Below are 19,767 nucleotides of genomic sequence, written 5' to 3' on the forward strand. Positions count from 1 at the left end.
CTCCTCCACTTTACTGCACTTTGACCAGGTTCAATTCAAAGTTCCTATTTCTAATTTTCCCCCTCTTTCTTTCTTCTGCAGTAGGGCTGCCAGCATACATGGAGCCCACCATCCCACCAAGATAACAATATTGATAAACAAGCCCGAGATGGACCATTACTTCGGACTTTCACGGCCGCACGGTGGATTTTCCTTGTCATTTATCCCGCCTACCCGCCGGAGCTAGTAGTGACATGACCTGCATGAAGTTCAACCTAGACTCCGTCGCCGTCGCCCGGCTAAGCAGCAACGTAGCTATAGCTAACCGAACTATTTGATATCCGCTAGAGCTTGTTGAAGGTTCTAGACTTACTAAATCCTTCCCGAAAGGTAGGGAATGGTGGGGAAGTGTACTTACCTACCCGATCCTTCTTGCACATCCGTCAATCGCTTTGGAGGTGATAGATGTGATAGAGGTAATAGAGATGACGGAATCCATTTTCTTTTCCCTAGTGGATGATTAATCATTCTAGTAGTGGCCTCTATCTAATTGTGATACGGCTTACTTCATGTTATATTTGATATTATATTGCCAATTCGAATATCATCTTGTCGAATTTCTAGATTAACAACCACCTCTTTGAGTGGACGCCGTCAATTGGCGAAGCTAACCTAAGCTGAGTAGGTGGAATTGCATCATCTCACCAATGAGGCCTTCATGATGGCCTGCAGATGAGAGTGCAGGAAAATCCACGCATTCGTCTACATAGACCACAGACCACATGGATCTAACCATGCTGGTTTGTTGAGTCCGAAGTTGGCTTATTGAACAAACAGGAAGAATATGTCGATGGAGAAGAGCTTTCTTCCTCTCTGATTCGTCTGCTGCAATACCTCGATGTGTGATATGTGACTGGCGAAAACTGGTATTGGCTGCCGGCATGTGGCTATCGTCCAATCATTACAGGGGTTTAGACGCCCAGTCGCCTTTTCCCGACTAGCTTGGCCCTGTTTCCCGTCCAGTTTCTATTTATTCTTCAAAATTGGTACCCTTGTACTTACGCTTCTATCAGTCCCTCCACTCTGGATTAACCGCCAGGCATGCAGTCCGGCACACATCATCTTCGTTGCACCGAAGACTGGAATGGTTTAGGGCGGGAGATGAGTGCTCAAGTGACATTATGTCGAATTAGATGTGTGCTACCGTCCAAACAGAGCCTACGATCCCATCCCTGATGCTGATGGACGGCCCCGCACATCCAGCTGCCGTGGCGGCATCTTGTCCGCACCGCAGGCTGGGAAACAAACCAAACGTGCTGGTCTCGATATTAGGTCGCACCCTTGGCTTTCTCTACATGGCCGCCACTCATATAATACGACACAGCCTGCCTCTGTCGTTTTTTCCTTTTCCTCTCTTTCTTCTTCAGCAAGCACTCAAACACCAAAAGCTAGTTTCTAGTTTCTTCTAATCCCTTTTTTTTCCTTCTTTTTTTGCCTTTCTAATACACAAGAGCTGTGCTCTTACCACTTAATACATACCCAAAAACGAGAAAATCTATACACAACAGTAGTTGCCGGTCAACTATACCCCTAATTCACTACCGCTAAACCCCCCTAATAGAACGAAAAACTAGCTTTTCCTTGCTCAAAAAGCCCCTTGAAAATTATTTAAGAAACGACAATTTTTGCAATAGCATATTAATCACAATGTCGACCATCCAACTGTCATTCTTCTTCGCGTTTCTTCTGGCATCAAGTCCGTCCATCTGCTCGGTTCTTGGGATAACTACGTTGGCCAGATCCCCCTTTCCAAAGACAAGACCTCCAGCAAATCAGGTTCGTGGAAGGGCACTTTCCGATTTCAGGGCAATCTCGAGGCTGGCCAGCGATACTGGTACTACTACATCATTGATGGATACCATGTCTCGCACAACCCCAGTGAGCCGTCGACCGTCGAGCCCACTACCGGCCGAGAATTAAACATCCTTGACGTGCCCAAGGACAAGTCCGGCAAGTCTTCATCAAAGTCCCACAGCTCCAGCAAGAGCTCGTCTAAGCACACATCATCTTCGTCATCATCCAAGGACAAGCACCGGTCTTCCAAGCGCCCTTCTTCCATTGACGTTCCCAAGGGTCGACCTCTCTCCGTCTCGCAGATCGTGGCTCCCAAGCCCATGTCTCCCCACGCAACCCGTCACATCCTAGATGCTGACTACTGCGACGACGAGACCATCGAGGAACTTACCGCACGCTTCGGTAGCGCCGGTTTCGACGAGGAGGACATCGTCACAGACTTCTCCAGCTCTCCCGTCTCCTCATCCGGTTCCAGCCTATCCTACCGCTCGGACAGCTCATCACCAAGCTCATCGCTTTCCGGTTACAGCACACCCGCCTCAGACTGCAGCAACTGCACTTGCGAGCGATACGGAATTACTCGCAAGGGCGACCGCGTCAAGATTGACTGTGGCGGTACCCGATGTGGCTTCAGTGACGACGATTCCTCCTCTTGCTCCAGCGGTGATGAAGAAAACTACGTCCCGCGCAACTCCCGCCGAAACGGCATTGTGGTACGCGCGTGAAGACTTGCACCCCTTGGGGGGTCCCACCAAGCAGCATATAATAATACGTCAGAAGGCCGAAGATACGAGATATCGAGGCTGTTCGTTCATTAACGAGCATAGAGCGGCAAATTTTCTATTCGCTCTGCTCGTCCAGTTGTTCCATTGCATCAGCACGGGTTTTTTTTTGCGGCAGACCCGGTCATAAGCTGGTTCTTATTGATCAAGTCCTGCCGCACCCGATGCGCCCACCCATCAGGGTCGATGCTACGGCCCCCACGATTGAGATTGTCGAGAGACGAAATCCGATTGTGCGATCGTTTCGTATGTTTCCGATAACATATCTGAAGCAGTAGTTTCTCCCCGAGACTAGCCTGCTCTAGCGAAACACAGCGAGACCGTCCGCCGGGGAGCTGAACGGCGACGGCTTTTGGGGATGTTAAAAAGAAGAATTAAATGGAGTGGTCTCGGATTCGGCCTACTATGAAGGTCTGGGCAAGCCACACTGTAAATAATCATTCCTCTACCTTTTAAAAAGGAGAGACCGAAGGATGGATTGGGAAGGCAGAATTTTGTCAATCATAGCTGCCACCGCAAGGTGGATAGAGGACTATTGAATCTATTCATCAAACTTGAAACTACTCTTCACGAACTGCGAATACTGTGACTGCAACTCTGTGACTGACAGTATTGAGTGCCTTGATCAATGAGCTTATATAAAGGTAGTAAAATAGTAAAATTTCAAGTGACATTTCATGAAGCAATGTGGTAGTGGTTAATTTACTCTATGTATCACTCATAGCATGCAAATTAGTAGTAATTAAATAATGGTATATTAATTAAACGAACTCCGGACTAAGTGTTCTGAATGCACAGCATGAGGTCCGTGGCGGCGTGAAGAATATCCGTACTCCTTTCTCCCTACAGTACAACCTCAGCTGACGTCAGAATGATACATACACTAGTACGATCAAAGAGTCGTTACTTCGCGGAAGGGGTGGCAAGGTCAAGCTAGCTCGTGGATAATGAGAATGAGCAACTGAACGCACATAAAGGTATGATAAACGGGAACAATTCACTTTGTATAGGAAGGCAAATAAGGGGTGGATGCAACACATAGTCTGGAACAATGCTATTCAAGGTAGAGGGCCTCTTTATGGTCTCCCAATACTTAAGGAGGTAGGGAACGAATCACATCCGTGTAATTGTCTGCAATTTAAACTACGGCACATCGGGCGGGGGACGGGCATCAAACTTGAGCAAGACCATCTTTGATTCGAATTTTCTAGTTGAGAATCCTACATCTGGAGTCTTCTCTACTGTAACCTTTCTTTTTCTTATTTTCCTCTTCCCTTCTTCTCTAACCCGAAGGGCCGAAGGGGAGTGGCCAATATCAAACCGCACCCAAATGAGACATTTGTCATGATCGTATCGCCTAAGGCTCATGCAAACCCGGCCCTGAAAGAACCCCCCCAAAAAATCTGCACTAATTCCTACCCCCTACCCCTTTACTCTCGCCGATGCTGCTTGCGCAGTTTGAGAATAAACATGATGATGATGATGATGAAAACGCCGAACTCCCTTATGGCCAGTCCCTTCTCCTTGTGTCCAACCGTGGACCCCTATCGACCTAACGCCCATGACTGACCCCTATCAATCAAGATGCAATGAGATGTGGTTGTGTAATATACAGTCGTAGGAGAGAAAGTATCGGTGTGGCTGTAAAATGTGTGGTCATATTCGTCGTGCAAACGGATGAAATATGTATTCGTATGGGAAGAGGCTTTTATAACTCCCTATAGTCACTGGGACGAACTCGGCGTTGTTTGTTTTGGTGTCGTCCTGGGTTCACAGGCTTACGGAAGTAGGCATCGTTGTCATTGTTCGGCGTCGTAAAGTGGGCCTGTGTGGTTGATGGCTCTGGTTGTTATAGCCACCATTCATACCCATGCCATTCATATTACCACCCATGCCAGCACCGTTCATGCCTCCAAAGTTTCCTCCAAACATGCCGTTGCCATTCATGCCTTGGAAAGCTGCCGGGTTCATCATTCCATTCATACCCATCATGGGGTTCATCATGGGGTTCATGCCCATCATCATAGCCATATTCATATTGTTCATATTAGGCTGGCCAAAGCCATTCATAGAGTTCATTGGGTATTGCATCATATTAGGCACCATACTAGGCATGTTGTTCATGCCTGGCTGAATCGTGTTTTGCATATCCTTAGCCTCTTTTGCTCTTTGCATAGCCTTAGGTCCCTTCGGAATCTGGGGTTCTCTAATAAATCATCTGCCGGCCGTTTTCTAGAGGCTACCTCCTGGGGCTTGGGAGTCTCACTAGAACTAGGTGAGTGGGGGTAGGGGTAGACGACTTCTTTGGTGCCTCCGCAGAAGGGGACTTAACAGCTGTGACGGGGGGGTAGGTGACTTAGTCTTCTCTGGAGCAGTCTTCTCTGGAACTGATTGTTGGTCCTTAGGCGAATCTACCTCAGGCGTCCCCTTCTTATCCGATGCCTGGGATGGAGAGTTTACCGCGGTGGGGCTGTTTGATCGCTCCTTAGTTCTAAGTGATTCCTTTTCTTTAAGATAGCTTTGAATCTTATTAGATGTCTCATCATCTAGTTTGAGGTCATCAATTAGCACCCCCTCCGTCTGGCAACCTGGGCAAATGAAGTCGCTCTCAATGAGAGCATTCGTGATGCAATCATTGCAATACGTCTTCTCACAACATGGAGTCTTCATTGGGTCTATGAACATCCTTTTGTCGATGGCGCACAATAGGCCTTTCTCTTCAAGATCCTTATCCCCAGCAGATGCTGCTTTCTGAGCAGCTGACGACGACTTTGTCTTTGCCTGGTACTGCTCCCATGAAGCCTTGTCAGGCTCTGCGATCACGAATTCACCATCTGCATTAACCATGACACCAGCCGGTGGCTTAACCTCCTCGCCGTCTGTACCAGTCTGCTGGAGTGCTGACTTGTCTACAGTCTTTAGGAACGAACGAGGGATTCCTGTAGTTCGTTTAACACGAGGACGGTTGTCAAATTCAGGGTTGTCGTTAGTAGGACAGACTTGAATCCAATGTCCCTTCTGTCCGCATCGATAGCAGATGTAGCCATTTGGGGGTTCATGATCAGGGACATTGGCAGGCTTCTTTGCGCCTGGTTTGTATACTGCAGTTTGACTATCATTTATTAGCATACATATAAAAAAGCGAGTTTTGCTAGCTAACTTACTGAGACATCTCCTCTTGTTGGGCAGTCCACTGGTCTGATTGAGCTTGGAACATGGCCATCATCTTCTCTTCTTCGGTCATTGCTGCGCTCATCTGTGAAAGTCCAATGGTGGCGGGCTTGGCCACCTTAGTCGCGTTCTCGCGTCGTGACGAGTTCTTTGCGCTCGCTGGCATCTTTCCCGAAACATAACGAGCAGCTCGACCTGCGCCGGGTTTCTGAGGCGGAAGTCGGCGAGCAACAACTGTAGTAGATCGAGGTATAATAGTTGTGTCATCGTCGTATTCTATAAGCTAATTAGCACCGTGGTCACATAATCTGGAACGAGAACATACCTTCACTTCCGTCTTCAGAATAGATAGCTAGATCGAAGTCCGTTCCATCACCTAGGCCACTCTTTACGATTATGTCACGTTTGAGTTCGAAAACTGAAATACCAGTGCCATCAAATTCGACACGTGACGGCTCCTTTTGGGACTTGAACTTGAAAAACACGGAGGAAGTCATGATGAAATATAGTACGCCTAAAGCGTGTCACAAGATGTGTAGAAAGGGGAAGAATATCGCGATAGATCGCGAAACGTTGGGCAACGGACAATCCTAAAGAGTTGGATGAAATATATGATGCAATTGATGCAAATCTGTTGTGGGTTGTTCGCAAACTTAGTGAGAGTTTTTGTATTTTTGTTGGTTGTTGAGGAACTTTGCGTGACTATTGTAACTCTCGCTTTCTTTCCTGTTTTCTTCTTCTCAATGACCAACTGGCAAGAAAAAAAAAGTAGATGGGTATCAATTCAGTTTGTACCTGGAAGAACAACGAATGCTCGTGCTCCAGTAAAAGAAAAAATGGAGATGTACAAAGCCAAAGGCGGACTTGACCACCAAATCAGCTCCTGTGATGAAAAGGCAGAAATGCCACCAGAAGTCCACACCACGAACCCCAAAGTACCGTCAAAAATAATCTCGTTAGCCCGAGACCACCAGCCTATCCTACCAGAATTTCACTGATTACAAGTTAGTTCACGACAGATCAGCGAACCATTGCTTGTCCTTTAGGTTGTATATTGTCGTTGCTGGAAGAAGGCGATCGAAGAGACGAGATAATAATGGTTAGTTGATCTTGGTCAGGATCTCGGGTGCACGGTCGCAGAAGGCGGAGACAGCAGCGAGGACTATGGCTTGTCGCGATACTAGAAAATCGTAGCAACAAAACTAATAGCTTGATGCAGAAATGATAATCTAAAAGAAAAAGGTGATGAAGTGATGGAAATGATGGGGTTTTGGGTGGGAAAGAGCAGTTTAAAAAGTAGTGTAAGAAGAGGAAGGAAGCGTTTAGGTTAGGTGATTGTGAATGAAGAGAACTAGCGCGGAAGAGGAGGTGGCCTTAGATGCAGATATATTAGTCAGATTCTTCCGTGCGGTAGCCGTGCTTGTAGAAACTGAGGGATATGAAATTTCTGCACGTGACAAAATATGGCCTTTTTAGCCCCACTTCCGCTATTCCGTCCTTTTCTCATCTCGATTGAGGATCCCGAGCACCAACCGAACCTTTCTAGCATTAAATCTACTTAATCTATTACATACCTAAGGTACCTACATATACACCTACATCAATAGAAGTATGTACGTGCACGTACATATATCCAAGTCAAATTATACAAATCACCAGGTACATTACGTGTATAGGCCAATCAGACATATTACTCGCGTCATAAGGTATTATTGGTGATTTAATTGATAAAAGTATGTATGCTACTAATGATTTTTCCTGGAATGTCCTTCCAACCCCCGGTACCTATGTAGTCTATACCCCATGAACTATCCTAGTAAAGATTAAACACATGAAATATTTTAGTTTTCCGGTAAGAATTTCCCTAGAAATGTCTACTCTAACCAGTGGCTCGAAGGCCTCTACCATTAATCCGAAGCAGTCGCCGTTCTACCTTTCTTCTCGTTCGAGGTGACCTCGTTGGCATGCCTTGCGGTCCTTCGTCCGGTCCGGATGTCCCGGCGCGATGTACAGCAGCAGCATAGGCCAGCATGGATAATAAAGGAAATCAATGTAAATCCAGTCGCTATCCACATAAATGCAAGCATCTTTAATCCAACATCAGCATTGACGTTTAGGTCGGTCTGTGATGTTAAGGCGTATTTAAAAATAAGGGACATAGCTGTGCCAAGGGCGCTAGCGATCAGGACCAGCAGTGTAGAAAGTAAGGCGAGGAAACCCAAAGGACCGCTCCACCATCTCGAGAACACGACAACTGGGGCCAGGCACATCAAAGCAAAGTTCAGAAGCAACCCCGTAAGGAAAAACCCGAACATGATATTTGAGGCGATGCGTAAGATATTCAAGATTTCGTTCACTTCGGCTGGTAACGCGATGGAAGCTCCAGCAAATAACTCGCCAAGTAGGATCTCTACTGGGTTGAACCAATAGAGAGTGGTCGGAGTTGAACAATATGTGATTCCACTAATACTTATGTTAGCTAAGTGTTCTTATAGATATGGGTTTCCACATACTCGGTATTATATCCTTCGCAAAAATTCCAGAGGCCAACCTGATAGAAATCGTGCAGACCTAGAGTCCGCGCGATCGAGTTTTGCAAAGTCAAACTTGTCGGTGCTGATTGGGGAAGAATGTCGGAAAGATCAAGTTTGAAGAAGTAGATGTCACGTAGGACCGGGGAATTTCTCGTATTTCCTATCTCAACCTAGAATATGAGGAGGCAGTTAGTATTATCCAAGTGCAAACGAAGAATCGGGTCCTACCAGAATTAAGAAGATGACGGCCATTATATAGCAGAAGCATGATATCCCAATAGCAACACGGCGTGCTCTAGTTTCTCTCTTTAAGACGGCCGGGTTTTCAATGCTAGGTTGGGGGCTTTCCTTTTGGCCATCGTGAGAAGAAGACGTCGCTGTCGCCGGTCGCTTCGAAAATTAGAGAGAGATCCTAAGGGCATATTCGATAAATCCTATAGTTCAATGTGCGCCGGGTTTCTCCAATCTCCCAGAACTTAGTTCTTAACAGCTTATGTAGATGTAGTTTACCACAGATTTCATAAACTGGTCAGAAGATTTAAGTCAGATTGGTTTGCGGAGAATGGTTGTTGAAAACAACTGACGGGTAAACCGCACGAGATCCCAATGCACGTGAGTACGGATCCGTACATAGGAAGGAAAACAAGGTAACATAAAAATAAAAAACACTTTTGAGTTGTCGTTGAGATCGTCAGCTAGTCAACTAGTCAGCAAGGGCAATGGGGGGGGGAAAGCCTGATCTGAACAGGCGATCATCGCATATGTAATTATTGATTGGTCAACATAATTGATGTCAGAGAAGTACCAAGTAAGTACAACTCCAGTACATTTACTCCTTTTTTGAGGCTTAGAGTTTGGAAGCTTTCCAAGGTAAGGTTAGCCCCACTCAAGGAACTCAAAGGATCCTTGCACATCTTATGTCGACTGCCGGGTAACGGATCTTGCTGCCATTTGCCAAGACACTTTGTGGGCTCTGTAGCAGTGAACCAGATTTTGGGTACCTATCAAAATTTTGAAACATGCCTGAGCTTATTCCACCAATTGTGAAGTTTAGGTACTTATTTGTATGAGTATACGAATATGTAATAAGCGCTTTATTTTAATTCAACTATCCCTGTCATATCCGTGCGATCGCGCTTAATTTCGAATATATCGTATTCTTGCTGCCTATTCAAATAGAGATGTGTTCGAGGCACTTTTTCTGAAGTATCTCGCTAAATATATGCTAAAAGCAGACACTAAAAATGATTTGATACTGATCGACTTGATAATGAAAATCGGGACTTACAAGCTTTAGACCAGGTTTATAGGTTCCGCCCCGTATTTCTCAGCTACCACTGACATCACTCCCTAGCGCCAGCGGAAGTAGAAGCCAGCCACAGACGCGTGTAAACCCTGCCACTTTCCCTGCAATCTGCTTCAGGACAGCTCGTTATCCACCACTCGACAGTTCCGCTTAAGCGGTATCGTATGCAATAGCCTTTATCAAGTAAGGTACATGTAGCTCAGCCTTCCAACTTTTTGCTTGTAATACCACATAAAAGTTAGCTCTGATGTATCTAAAAGTACCTACAGCCCACCAAGTGACTTCAATGTTCCATACCACCAAATGACCTAAGTCACCAGGGGCGGGCACGTTGCTAGAACCCGTTGCCAAAGTAGAGACATTGTCATCTCAACTTTTCAAGTCTTTTTTTTTTTTTTTCTTACTAAGGGTAATTAGAACAAAATTCAATTCTTGCCTCATCACCAATACCCTCAAGTAACTTTCTTCATGTCTAACTACACTTAATCCTTTCCCTACAATCCTTAGGAAGCTATGGCACTACCGTTCGGAGGCCTGGCGCTGTTAGCCACGGTCGCCGGAGTGCTTGGACAAACTACTATCAGTGACGATAGAACTACCATGACCGGCTCGACAGTCTCGTTAACTAAAGTTACAACTCCTACCGATGCATATCAATCTTTTTCCACCCAGATTACTTTGGGTACTGGCCTTGGCTCGATCGAGACCGATGGTACTTCTATAGCTTCCAACAGCACAACAAAGTCTACAATAAGGTCCTCGAAGAGCGAGACGGTAACGTTCCTGACTGGATCTATTGTAACGACAACGGCATTGTCCGGTGAGAATGCCACTTCTTCTACTTCGTCACCTACGCCAGAAGTCACCAATACGCAACCCTGCAATAATTATCCCGAGTTTTGCAGCCGAAAATATAGCAATATTACCCACGTCGCTTGCCACAACTCCCCCTTTATCACGCCAAACAATTTAGCAGCGAACCAGCAGTACGATGTTACGTCTCAGCTCAACGACGGTGTACGGTTTATCCAGGGCCAAATACAATGGCCCACTGGAGGAAACGTGCCTCATTTCTGTCATACGAGCTGCGATATCCTTGACGCTGGTCCGATCACCGACTGGCTCACCCAAGTGAAGAACTGGGTTGCAGCCCATCCTTACGATGTAGTTACCATACTCCTAGGCAATGGAAATTAGTAAATATAACCTTAAACTCATTTGCCGAGACAGCAGCTGACACGCATTATAGTTCGGTTCCCAGTTTATACGTGCCATATATCGAGCAAACCGGTATACTACGGTACATTTACACTCCGCCCTTCGCTCCTATGGCCTTGGATGATTGGCCAACTCTAAGCGAAATGGTTCTAAAAGGACAAAGAGTCGTGATGTTCATGGACTACATGGCAAACCAAACACAATATCCGTGGCTCCTAGACGAGTTCTCGCAACTGTGGGAGACGCCGTTCGACCCGATCGACCAGAAATTCCCCTGTACTGTACAACGGCCACCGAATTTTGGCCGAGAAAGATGCCAAGAACCGGCTATACATGATCAACCACAACCTAAACATTGAGCTTTCCATCCTCGGCGCTGATATGTTAGTGCCCGCCCGGACGGAGCTAAACGTAACGAACAACGTGACAGGAGATGGTAGCCTTGGTCTTTCGGCTAACAACTGCCGCACTGACTGGGGGCGAGCGCCAAACTTCTTGAACGTGGATTACTACAATATGGGAGGTTTTGCAGGGTCCGTCTTCGAAGTGGCTGCTCAGATGAACAACGTCACTTACAACCGCCAGTGCTGCGGGATGAATACGAACGGGGCGGGAAGTCTACTTAGCGGCGAAGTCATATATCCATTGGCAATGCTGATGGCATTTTGGGCGTTACTATGTTAAATAAAGTTTGCATTCATGGAGTCATCGCGTGGGCGGCATATTTTATAGAGGGAGCATATGCTGCGTTCAAGCATGCAACTCGGGCCAATGGCATTGGAAACTGACACGATTTGTCTTTTTGGAATTTAATCTATAATTTAATAGAAGCCCTCTTTCCGTACCGTTTATCAGGTTCACTGTTGCTATTTGCGTAAAGAGAGGTTGCTTTGGGAGTTTTAGGTTACGAATATAGATTCCTATACTTGGGATGTCGCTCGTACTTGTACTAAGGCTTAGAGGCATCATATTTTAACGATAAGCATAGTATGTCTTATAATAAATCATTTAAGACAGTGTCTCCTACATACCATTTTTAGCTTAACCTATTACGAGGTAGTCATATACGTTAGTAAACCGTATAAATAAATGCCTAAAACCCGTCTCAACAATTTCCCATCAGATCTAAACATGTGTAGACCAAGTGCGCAATACGATAACGCATGGGGGTTATAGCGTCAATATTCCTCACCTCTCCATTCATCCTTACTAACAGCTTACTGACACCGCATCATCATGCTTCAATACCATACGCCTTGAGCGCCGTGCCGCCCCAAATCATGCGCTTCTCGTCGTCTTCAAACGAGGCCATCCAGCACAGGCGATCGACAATCTTCTTCCACTTTTGCCAAGCGTCGTCACCTACACCAACCGTGCACACGGGCCAATCGCTCGCGAACATGATGCGGGAGGCGCTGAAGGCAGCGAGCACAACGCTTAGCCAGGGGCTGATCGCGTCGAAGATGTCTTCGGGGGAGCGCTGGCGCAGGGCTTCGGGCATCTCGGCAAAGCCGCCTGATAGCTTCATGTAAGTCCGGCTGCACTTGCTCAGGGTGAAGATGGCGGTGCGCCAGGCGATGAAGGACGGGCTGGTTTGCACGTTGTAGATGCCGAGGTCGGGCTTGCAGAGGTGGTCTGTGGGGGTGTTAGTTTGCTTAGGGCTTACACTATGAGGTGTGGATGAGAAAAGGGGGGGAGTGGGCACGGACTGATTATAAACGTGACTCTCTGGTCCTCGGGAACGCCATCGTGTGCGCGATCGATCATCTCGACGACTTCCTCAAGTTGGGCCCTGCCGCGGTTATGCTGGTCGACACCTAGATCGAACACGAAGCCTCGGCGGCCGAGCAACTTCAAGCTTTCGATGAAGTTATCTTGAAGCATGGTCCCGTTGGGCTTGTCTTGTAGCAGGTATCTGAAGCCCCTGACCTTGGGCCAGCTCTCGCCAGCTTCCTGCTTCACTAGGTCGAGATACTTCTCCATGGCAGCAACGCCGCTGGGTAATGGTGCCCAGGGGATGTAGGCGGTACATAGCGAGGCATCTTCCGCAGTATGGCCCTCGCCCGGCTTTGGTTGGCCGGTAATGATGCGTTTCAGCCAGGAGACCTCTTGGAGTGGGTACTCCCAGCCTTTCTCCCCAGCTTCTAGGTCATTCTTCCGATCCGTCTCTAGGAAGATGAAGCCCTGGGGTGTAGAGCCTTCGGTAGCAGCTCTGTATTCTTCTAGCGAGTGCTGTTTATTCAGCGGATGCTCAGGTGTAGGCCATGCTAAAGTTGAGAGCTCTGATTCGGGATAGAGGTGAATGTGTGCGTCGATGATAGGAATATCGGCAGCCATATTTGAAAATTTTGAGTATTTCCTTGTGTGTATATTTATTTATTTATTTGATCTTCTCTTTAACCTAGATTGATCTATTCGAGTTAACTTTCGAACAGGAGAAAATAGAGATTAGAAGGGTAAAGTTTAAAAATAGTTAATTGTAGTGTAACTAACTAAACAAGCTTCATCTAAAGCTTCACGCGACTGCCTCTCTCTATTCTCTATTTCTCCCAAGCTACTCCTTGCCTTACCTATTGTTGTACCTTACCCCGCCATGACCCCCCTACTGGAAGCCCACTATTTCCCCTGAAATGGTCTGGTCTGGCTATTTAATGGATGTACATTGTATGTATTGCATAGTCGCCCCACATACCACTTCAAATATCGTCCGTCATTCGCTCTAAAACCCGATACTTCACATACTTGGAAGTATATACCTACTATATTGGCGGATGGGTACCGACTGATGTGGTGGTCCGTTACGAAGTTAGGTTAAGCTATGTTGTATCAATTATAACTGGTGGTTTATCACAGGTGTAATGTAAGTGATAAGCATGGGGAAAAGGCGGTATAGCACCGTGGATATAATATTCAACTATATGTTGCATCATTATAATACACTGTGTTGCCTTAATCCTAAAGCGTTAGACGAGCTTCAAAAGATTACTCAATTAGGAAAATTACTATCGCTCGTTGTTTCTGATTCTAAAGACAAAAGTGGCTTAAGGATCTATTTCATAGACAATTTATCAAGAAACTAATTGTCAACCCCCAGGGATTTCTCATAAGTCGGCAGTTTCCTAGCATCCTTCTGCCGTTCAACAACCTGGCTAGCGGTATCTTTCATCGTTCGTATACCCTCTTCCCTAAACTCTAGGACCTTCTTCGTAGCAGGCCGTTTCGTCATGTTGGCGTTCCAGCGGTAATATTCGGGAAATTCCTTCTCTAGATCTAAGCTACCTCCGGGGAATGCGGTGCCGAGGAGAGTATTCCATGACACAAACGAGAGGTCCGCGTATGTACACTTGTCGCCGACGAGCCAGACGGGTTCGTCGGCAGATAGGCCCAGTTTCTGCCTCTGCTTGCGCAGCGAATCGTTTACCACACCCATGATGCGCCTGGCCTCAGCCGCGTAGCGGTCTATTGCCGTCTGTACGTTCTGCTCTATGTGGATGTGCGTGAACCATACTATTCCGCGAGTCAGTAAGTCGAGTTAGATGAATGTTTCCTATGAGGATAGTAAGGATTCTTGGAGTCTTAAAATACGTACCTTTTTGGCCAAACATAGGGCCTTGGCCGCTCATCTGGAACATGAGCCAACTCTGAAGCTGCCACTTCTCCTGAAGCCTGTCGTCTCCATACGTGAGCTTGAGGTCCTTGTCGTAGGTAGCGATGAGATAGTTGATGATGGCGCCAGACTCCCAGAGTGTCACGTTCTTATTCGGGTCGATCATGGCGGGAAGCCGTCCATTAGGATTCAGAGAAGTGTACGGCTCTGATTTGATCTCGCTGTACGGAATCCAGACGATATCATATGGTATACCGAGCTCTTCAGCTACAATGATGGGTTTCCAAGGGTTAGGCCCTTGACCGTGAGGTCCATTGTAGATCTTGATAGGCTGCATGGTGAATGTCAATGTCGAACTAGAATAGCTTAATAGCTTCACAGATTTATAACGGAAGCTAGCTTGTCCTCATCTTATACATGTAGCTTCTCACAGCCTTATATAGTAAATCTCAACCAACATCAAATCTAGGTATCTTCTAACTTTCGAACTTAACATCGGCGCCGAAACTAATAAACCCGCAAAGCCCGTGAACGTGCAGTTGAGTATATAAGATCTCACACTATACTCATGTCTAGCGATGACTCAAAGAAGTAAGGAGACTTCCGAGAACCGGCGATGATGGCGATGATCGTCGGAGATTCACTCTCATGCTATGCAGAACAGGCATCTTTGAGAGCTTTCGCCTATATATGCTGTCCTATGAGCATTGAAATTTGGCGAGGAAGCACGTTCTATCGTAAATCCGATATTTAGTGATTATGACATTTGTCATCTCATAGCGATCCTACGGCCAAATTGGCCGATAGAGAATAATGATGACTTCTTAGCCAATCGAAAGTTATGTGGAGAGTGCAAGGAAGTTAGTATACAGAGATAAATATCGGTTACCTACTAAGGTAAATAGAACAAATAGTCAGGACTGTGTCAGCTTCAAGAACCAGGGGTTTCTTGCACGATACAACCGCGATCATGTAAATGTAACGATTCAATGGCTTAACCATGTATCCTTACGTTGTAATGGCATGTGTGGACATCTTATGATTGATATTAACTGTATTACATGTCTTCTTCCAATGCTAGAGCTATAAATAGGACGATCACAATACGCTCAGTACCGATGTAATATCTTCCCACTAGAGTACATATGCCAATAGCACCCTGGTCTCATTTGAGCCTCTATTTCCTTTGAATGACACCTTTATCACGGCCCAAAGGCATCGTAACGCCACGCTACCTAACCCCAGACGACCCAATGGAGTCCGCACATACCTTACTCAGGGGGCACATACGGGTGGACCAGCATTTCGCTGAAGCGTTCTAGCTTCTCCTTGCCCCGGACTTCCTCCACTAGAAGCGGCATTCTGACCACGTTGAATTCGTCGTATAACTCCTCGATTTGATCCAGATATTTTTTCTGCATTTTCCGTCGGGCATTGCATTGCTCGCAGTTGCTACCTTGTTTGGGAAATAATAGCTGGTTCACCACAATACAATGCGTGTCAATATTGTAGCTAGCTAGCTCCTGAATCATACGTTCCGTCTCGTACAGACTCAAGAATTCAGCTATACAGACGCAGACAAATGTAGTCAGGTTCTCGTCTTTGAATTGTGTATTGACCTCGGAAATCGTCTGGCGAAGACTCTCCAGCTTCTCCATCATCTCGTTCAAGTTCTGTCCATTCGGTAGTGTACCTTGGTTTCCAAGGAAGCCGTTAAGTAAGGGCCCATATTGGGAAGATAGTTGGGAAATCTTAGCGAGAGCTTTCTCGAGAACGGACGGGAACTGGAGGAAACGGAGTGTGTGACCTGTGGGCGCGGTGTCGAAGATGATGACTTCGTACGAGAGAGATTTGACTTGTTTGAGGACCTCTGCAAAGGACATAGCCTCATCTATACCAGGAATCTAAAACGTCATGTTAGCTTGAGTAACATGCAACGTCATGTCATATAGTAGTACTTACTGCAAATGCTAAATCTTGCATCATGCCCCCTACGCCACTAAGCGGATCACTGTTTTCTTCACCCTGTCCGGCTATTAAGTCCTGAATGCTTCCATTAGGGTCGATCTCCATAGCGCTCAAATTAGAGAAACCCTCTATTAATCGCGCTTCCTTGCCGAATTTCTGGGAGAAGGCGTCGGACAAGTTGTGAGCAGGATCAGTCGAGATGAGCAGAACCGAGCGGCGGACTTTAGCAAGTTGTATAGCGAGAGAGCACGAAGTTGTTGTCTTGCCTACACCTCCCTTTCCGCCGAAAAATCCATCGCAGCGTCTTCTGGTCTAGGATAGACTGCAGGGTTGGCTCAAGGCCATCATCAGCGGAGACCACAGCAGTGGACATGTTGGCCGAGGTTGTAAAAGTTGGAGGGGAACTGTGTGTGACGAAGAGGATTCGAGGAGAGTATGAGAAGATGGTGAGTAGTACCTGGCTGTGCGAGTATAAATTACTAGTGTAGATTAAAGAAGTGTAACTAATTGTCGTGGCATAAATTTGGAGGTAGATTCTGGAAGATCAAATGGAATCGCGTCGAGCTTCTGGGCAAATCAAAATTGCCCCGCGATTAATCCCTGAGGGTAGGTACCTGGTAGGTACGTATATTTGGTGGGATGAAGTACCTAAGTACTATTTACAGCGGTCATAGGTACGCCACATACATACATGTATATAAAGGGGCAAATACATCAGGTTACGTATATCTTGACATTGTAATTGTAACTTTACCAAACATTCTTAGCACTCTTACTATCAACATTATTCGCAGACATCGGAATTAGAACTTATAGATGTTTGTAATAATTTAACATATCGTAGCCCAAGATTATTATATTTTAAGAACTATTCTCAAATATTATACTACTTAATCCTCCCTTAACCATGTCAATCATTCGTCTTCTACTGTAAATGACACCGTCATACATTCTATGATGCTAGCAGTCTCATTTATCTCCAGTATTGTGAAGGGCGTTAGGAACGGCTCGTTCAATGCTCTCGGGGACCTTCTCCTGAACCTTCTTAGGTAGAATTGATTCCTCTCCTCCGCCCTTTGCGTGAGTCTTGCTAGTGGAATCCCCAGCGCCCTTGCCCGTGGGATGGATCTTTCGAGACGGTCAGCGGAACTAACTATGAATAAATATTTTAAGAGGTTAGGCAATTGGACTCACGCTGTCGGGAAGTGACTGTTCTACATCCTTGGGTACTTTTTCTTGAATCTTTCCGGGCACTTTGGACTGGCCTGTGGCGTGCGACTTGTCTGCGCTGGACATTCTTGCGGAAGTAATAGAAATAGATCTGGTTCTGAATGGAAACTGTCTTAACCCGGTGAATGTACGTAGTCGAATCGATTGCGAGAACATTGTTTATCAAAAGCTTCTGATAAATATTTTGGAGAGATGTTTGTCGTACTTATAATCCGTTCCTAAACAACAGATGCAGACAGGAGAGTTTATTTTCCTGATGAATCACCAGTATTAATACTCTAACGTGCATGATGACCATACCATTACATATGCTACTATGACGAGTTTCTATGACGGGTTGTAGTCATAGACGTGGTGCTACGAACATCCTAGGAGCATATACACCTAGATTTTAGTGGATGGGTTGAGCTTAAGCTTTGCTAAGCCGGAATTTCACCCATATGAGCTCTTTACAGTGGAACATCCGTGAGCCCATAACCTAGATAATATGTAGATTCATGTAAGATATCAATTTTGATGAATAAATAGTCACTTAACACCGAGACGGGCAGGGCTTCTTGCACATCAATTATCTTCCGCGCGTCATATGATTCTAAAACTTCTATGAACTCTTTATCACGTCATGTATACTATACGACCTTATAGGGCGATTAAGTAGGTTAAAATACTTTCCTATATACTTTCGGTATATTAGGAAAACATACTGAAGGCGAAATCAAGTACATCAAGTCATAATTAGTAACCTAATCTAGGACAGTCTACAAACTTGGTAAACTTGCTAGCACGGAAGAAACCGCTGTCCTGGCTACGACTAACTAAACTATTTCATTAAACATAATAGAATAATCCGGCTAACAATCAATGCCACTCCTTAAACTATTTTGACAATATCCAGATATTATTAACCCTCATTTGCACAGTACAGTGGTGTAGCATTTTGTCCACCTCTCATAAATTTTATTTGAAAAAATATCAGGGGCTCCCACCACGAGCAATCTAGTGAAAACCGTGCATAATTTTTATGATTAGCATTTTCATATTTGATATCCTCGATGAGTTCAACATTGGATCTGTTTATTCGATTTACTATACTCTCAGGTGCGAGGCTTTATGATATTTTGAGCTTCACCAGGTCTATATTAAGGAAATTTAAGTGAGATTACTCTATCATCATTGATTTCTCTTATATGGGTATATTTTTTAAGACACCTACTAATTTACTCTCGTAAAGGTTATGCCATATCCAGCGTTGCATTCTATCAGTTATTTCACCTGCGCATTTGGGCTGAAATAATCCTTCTTTCAAATGACTAATAGTAGTAGAGGCGATGCTACTTTAAATGAAAATGATAATCCTTCATGAGACCGAAGCAACCAGACATTTCTAATTATAAACTCCCCAAAACTCCCTAAAGCAACCCTCATAGAGGACATCGAAAATTTGTTGAGCGAATCAGAGGACTCTCATACAGCGAGAATGTTGCACGGCAGTTCGCTAGCTGCGAATAGCATCCGCCTCATGGGTTATTCGTAAGCGCGTCCGTATATAATGTTAGAGTTGGAGTCCTCTTGTATGACAGGTGGCCCACGGTTACATACCAATGATACGACCCTAAAACCGATTTGATTCAGATTGAATAATTACACTACAAAGGCATGAAAGTAACTGTCAGAAATTACAGACCCCAAGCTAAAATCTTAGATCATTTGACGTACATGGCCAGTATAGTAGGAACCTACATGAATGAAGAAGCTACCCCCAAGTTTCATTGCAGGCCGTTTGTGCAACACATCTACGATGTATTGCCGGTGAATGATCAACTGTCACCGCTGTCGACTCAATTAATAAGGTAGGCTAGCCCTACTATGAATGATTGGGGCATATTCGTGTTTCCTTTTCTTATTATCTACAATCAGCTTCTACAATTCATCTTCCATCGCATCAGTCTATCACTAAGAAGGTCAAAAAATAAAATAATAAACGCCCACAGAAGTAGAAAGCTTGCTATTAAAGCCTCTGGCATATCACGCAATAATTTATGTATTTATTTTCATATTGTTTCAAATCATTAATCTGTTGACTTATATCGAACCGAGACGGGTATAAGCGAATGCCGA

At 45.4% G+C, this 19,767-nt stretch overlaps 8 protein-coding genes across 8 annotated transcripts; 2 read left to right on the forward strand and 6 right to left on the reverse strand.

The window, feature by feature from the left end:
- Positions 1-1,172: 1,172 nt before the first annotated feature.
- On the forward strand, positions 1,173-2,558 carry GL218_05621 (putative gtp-binding protein; the record flags this gene model as incomplete). The annotated part of the gene is made up of 2 exons (XM_033582299.1): positions 1,173-1,298; positions 1,674-2,558. The coding sequence occupies 2 exons, from the start codon at positions 1,173-1,175 to the stop codon at positions 2,556-2,558; spliced, it is 1,011 nt and encodes a 336-aa protein (XP_033434596.1).
- Positions 2,559-4,323: 1,765 nt separating this feature from the next.
- GL218_05622 (putative RING finger protein P8B7.15c) lies at positions 4,324-6,283 on the reverse strand (the record flags this gene model as incomplete). The annotated part of the gene is made up of 5 exons (XM_033582300.1): positions 4,324-4,457; positions 4,517-4,722; positions 5,320-5,727; positions 5,780-6,062; positions 6,112-6,283. The coding sequence occupies 5 exons, from the start codon at positions 6,281-6,283 to the stop codon at positions 4,324-4,326; spliced, it is 1,203 nt and encodes a 400-aa protein (XP_033434595.1).
- A 1,410-nt stretch (positions 6,284-7,693) lies between these two features.
- GL218_05623 (SUR7 family protein pun1) lies at positions 7,694-8,842 on the reverse strand (the record flags this gene model as incomplete). Its single annotated transcript, XM_033582301.1, has 4 exons — positions 7,694-8,249; positions 8,300-8,490; positions 8,549-8,710; positions 8,831-8,842. The coding sequence occupies 4 exons, from the start codon at positions 8,840-8,842 to the stop codon at positions 7,694-7,696; spliced, it is 921 nt and encodes a 306-aa protein (XP_033434594.1).
- A 1,297-nt stretch (positions 8,843-10,139) lies between these two features.
- GL218_05624 (putative tat pathway signal sequence protein) lies at positions 10,140-10,823 on the forward strand (the record flags this gene model as incomplete). The annotated part of the gene is made up of 1 exon (XM_033582302.1): positions 10,140-10,823. The coding sequence occupies one exon, from the start codon at positions 10,140-10,142 to the stop codon at positions 10,821-10,823; it is 684 nt and encodes a 227-aa protein (XP_033434593.1).
- Positions 10,824-12,078: 1,255 nt separating this feature from the next.
- GL218_05625 (L-rhamnono-gamma-lactonase) lies at positions 12,079-13,181 on the reverse strand (the record flags this gene model as incomplete). Its single annotated transcript, XM_033582303.1, has 2 exons — positions 12,079-12,479; positions 12,554-13,181. The coding sequence occupies 2 exons, from the start codon at positions 13,179-13,181 to the stop codon at positions 12,079-12,081; spliced, it is 1,029 nt and encodes a 342-aa protein (XP_033434592.1).
- Positions 13,182-13,920: 739 nt separating this feature from the next.
- GL218_05626 (Protein URE2) lies at positions 13,921-14,788 on the reverse strand (the record flags this gene model as incomplete). The annotated part of the gene is made up of 2 exons (XM_033582304.1): positions 13,921-14,351; positions 14,434-14,788. The coding sequence occupies 2 exons, from the start codon at positions 14,786-14,788 to the stop codon at positions 13,921-13,923; spliced, it is 786 nt and encodes a 261-aa protein (XP_033434591.1).
- Positions 14,789-15,722: 934 nt separating this feature from the next.
- Positions 15,723-16,792, reverse strand: GL218_05627 (ATPase get3; the record flags this gene model as incomplete). Its single annotated transcript, XM_033582305.1, has 3 exons — positions 15,723-16,355; positions 16,414-16,640; positions 16,690-16,792. 3 exons carry the CDS (start codon positions 16,790-16,792, stop codon positions 15,723-15,725), a joined length of 963 nt encoding a protein of 320 aa, XP_033434590.1.
- A 596-nt stretch (positions 16,793-17,388) lies between these two features.
- On the reverse strand, positions 17,389-17,715 carry GL218_05628 (uncharacterized protein; the record flags this gene model as incomplete). The annotated part of the gene is made up of 2 exons (XM_033582306.1): positions 17,389-17,547; positions 17,614-17,715. 2 exons carry the CDS (start codon positions 17,713-17,715, stop codon positions 17,389-17,391), a joined length of 261 nt encoding a protein of 86 aa, XP_033434589.1.
- Between the last annotated feature and the right edge of the window lie 2,052 nt (positions 17,716-19,767).

Source organism: Daldinia childiae, assembly GCF_008694065.1.
Source record: "Daldinia childiae strain JS-1345 chromosome Unknown Scaffold5, whole genome shotgun sequence".
In the NCBI taxonomy this organism is placed as follows: Eukaryota; Fungi; Ascomycota; class Sordariomycetes; order Xylariales; family Hypoxylaceae; genus Daldinia; species Daldinia childiae.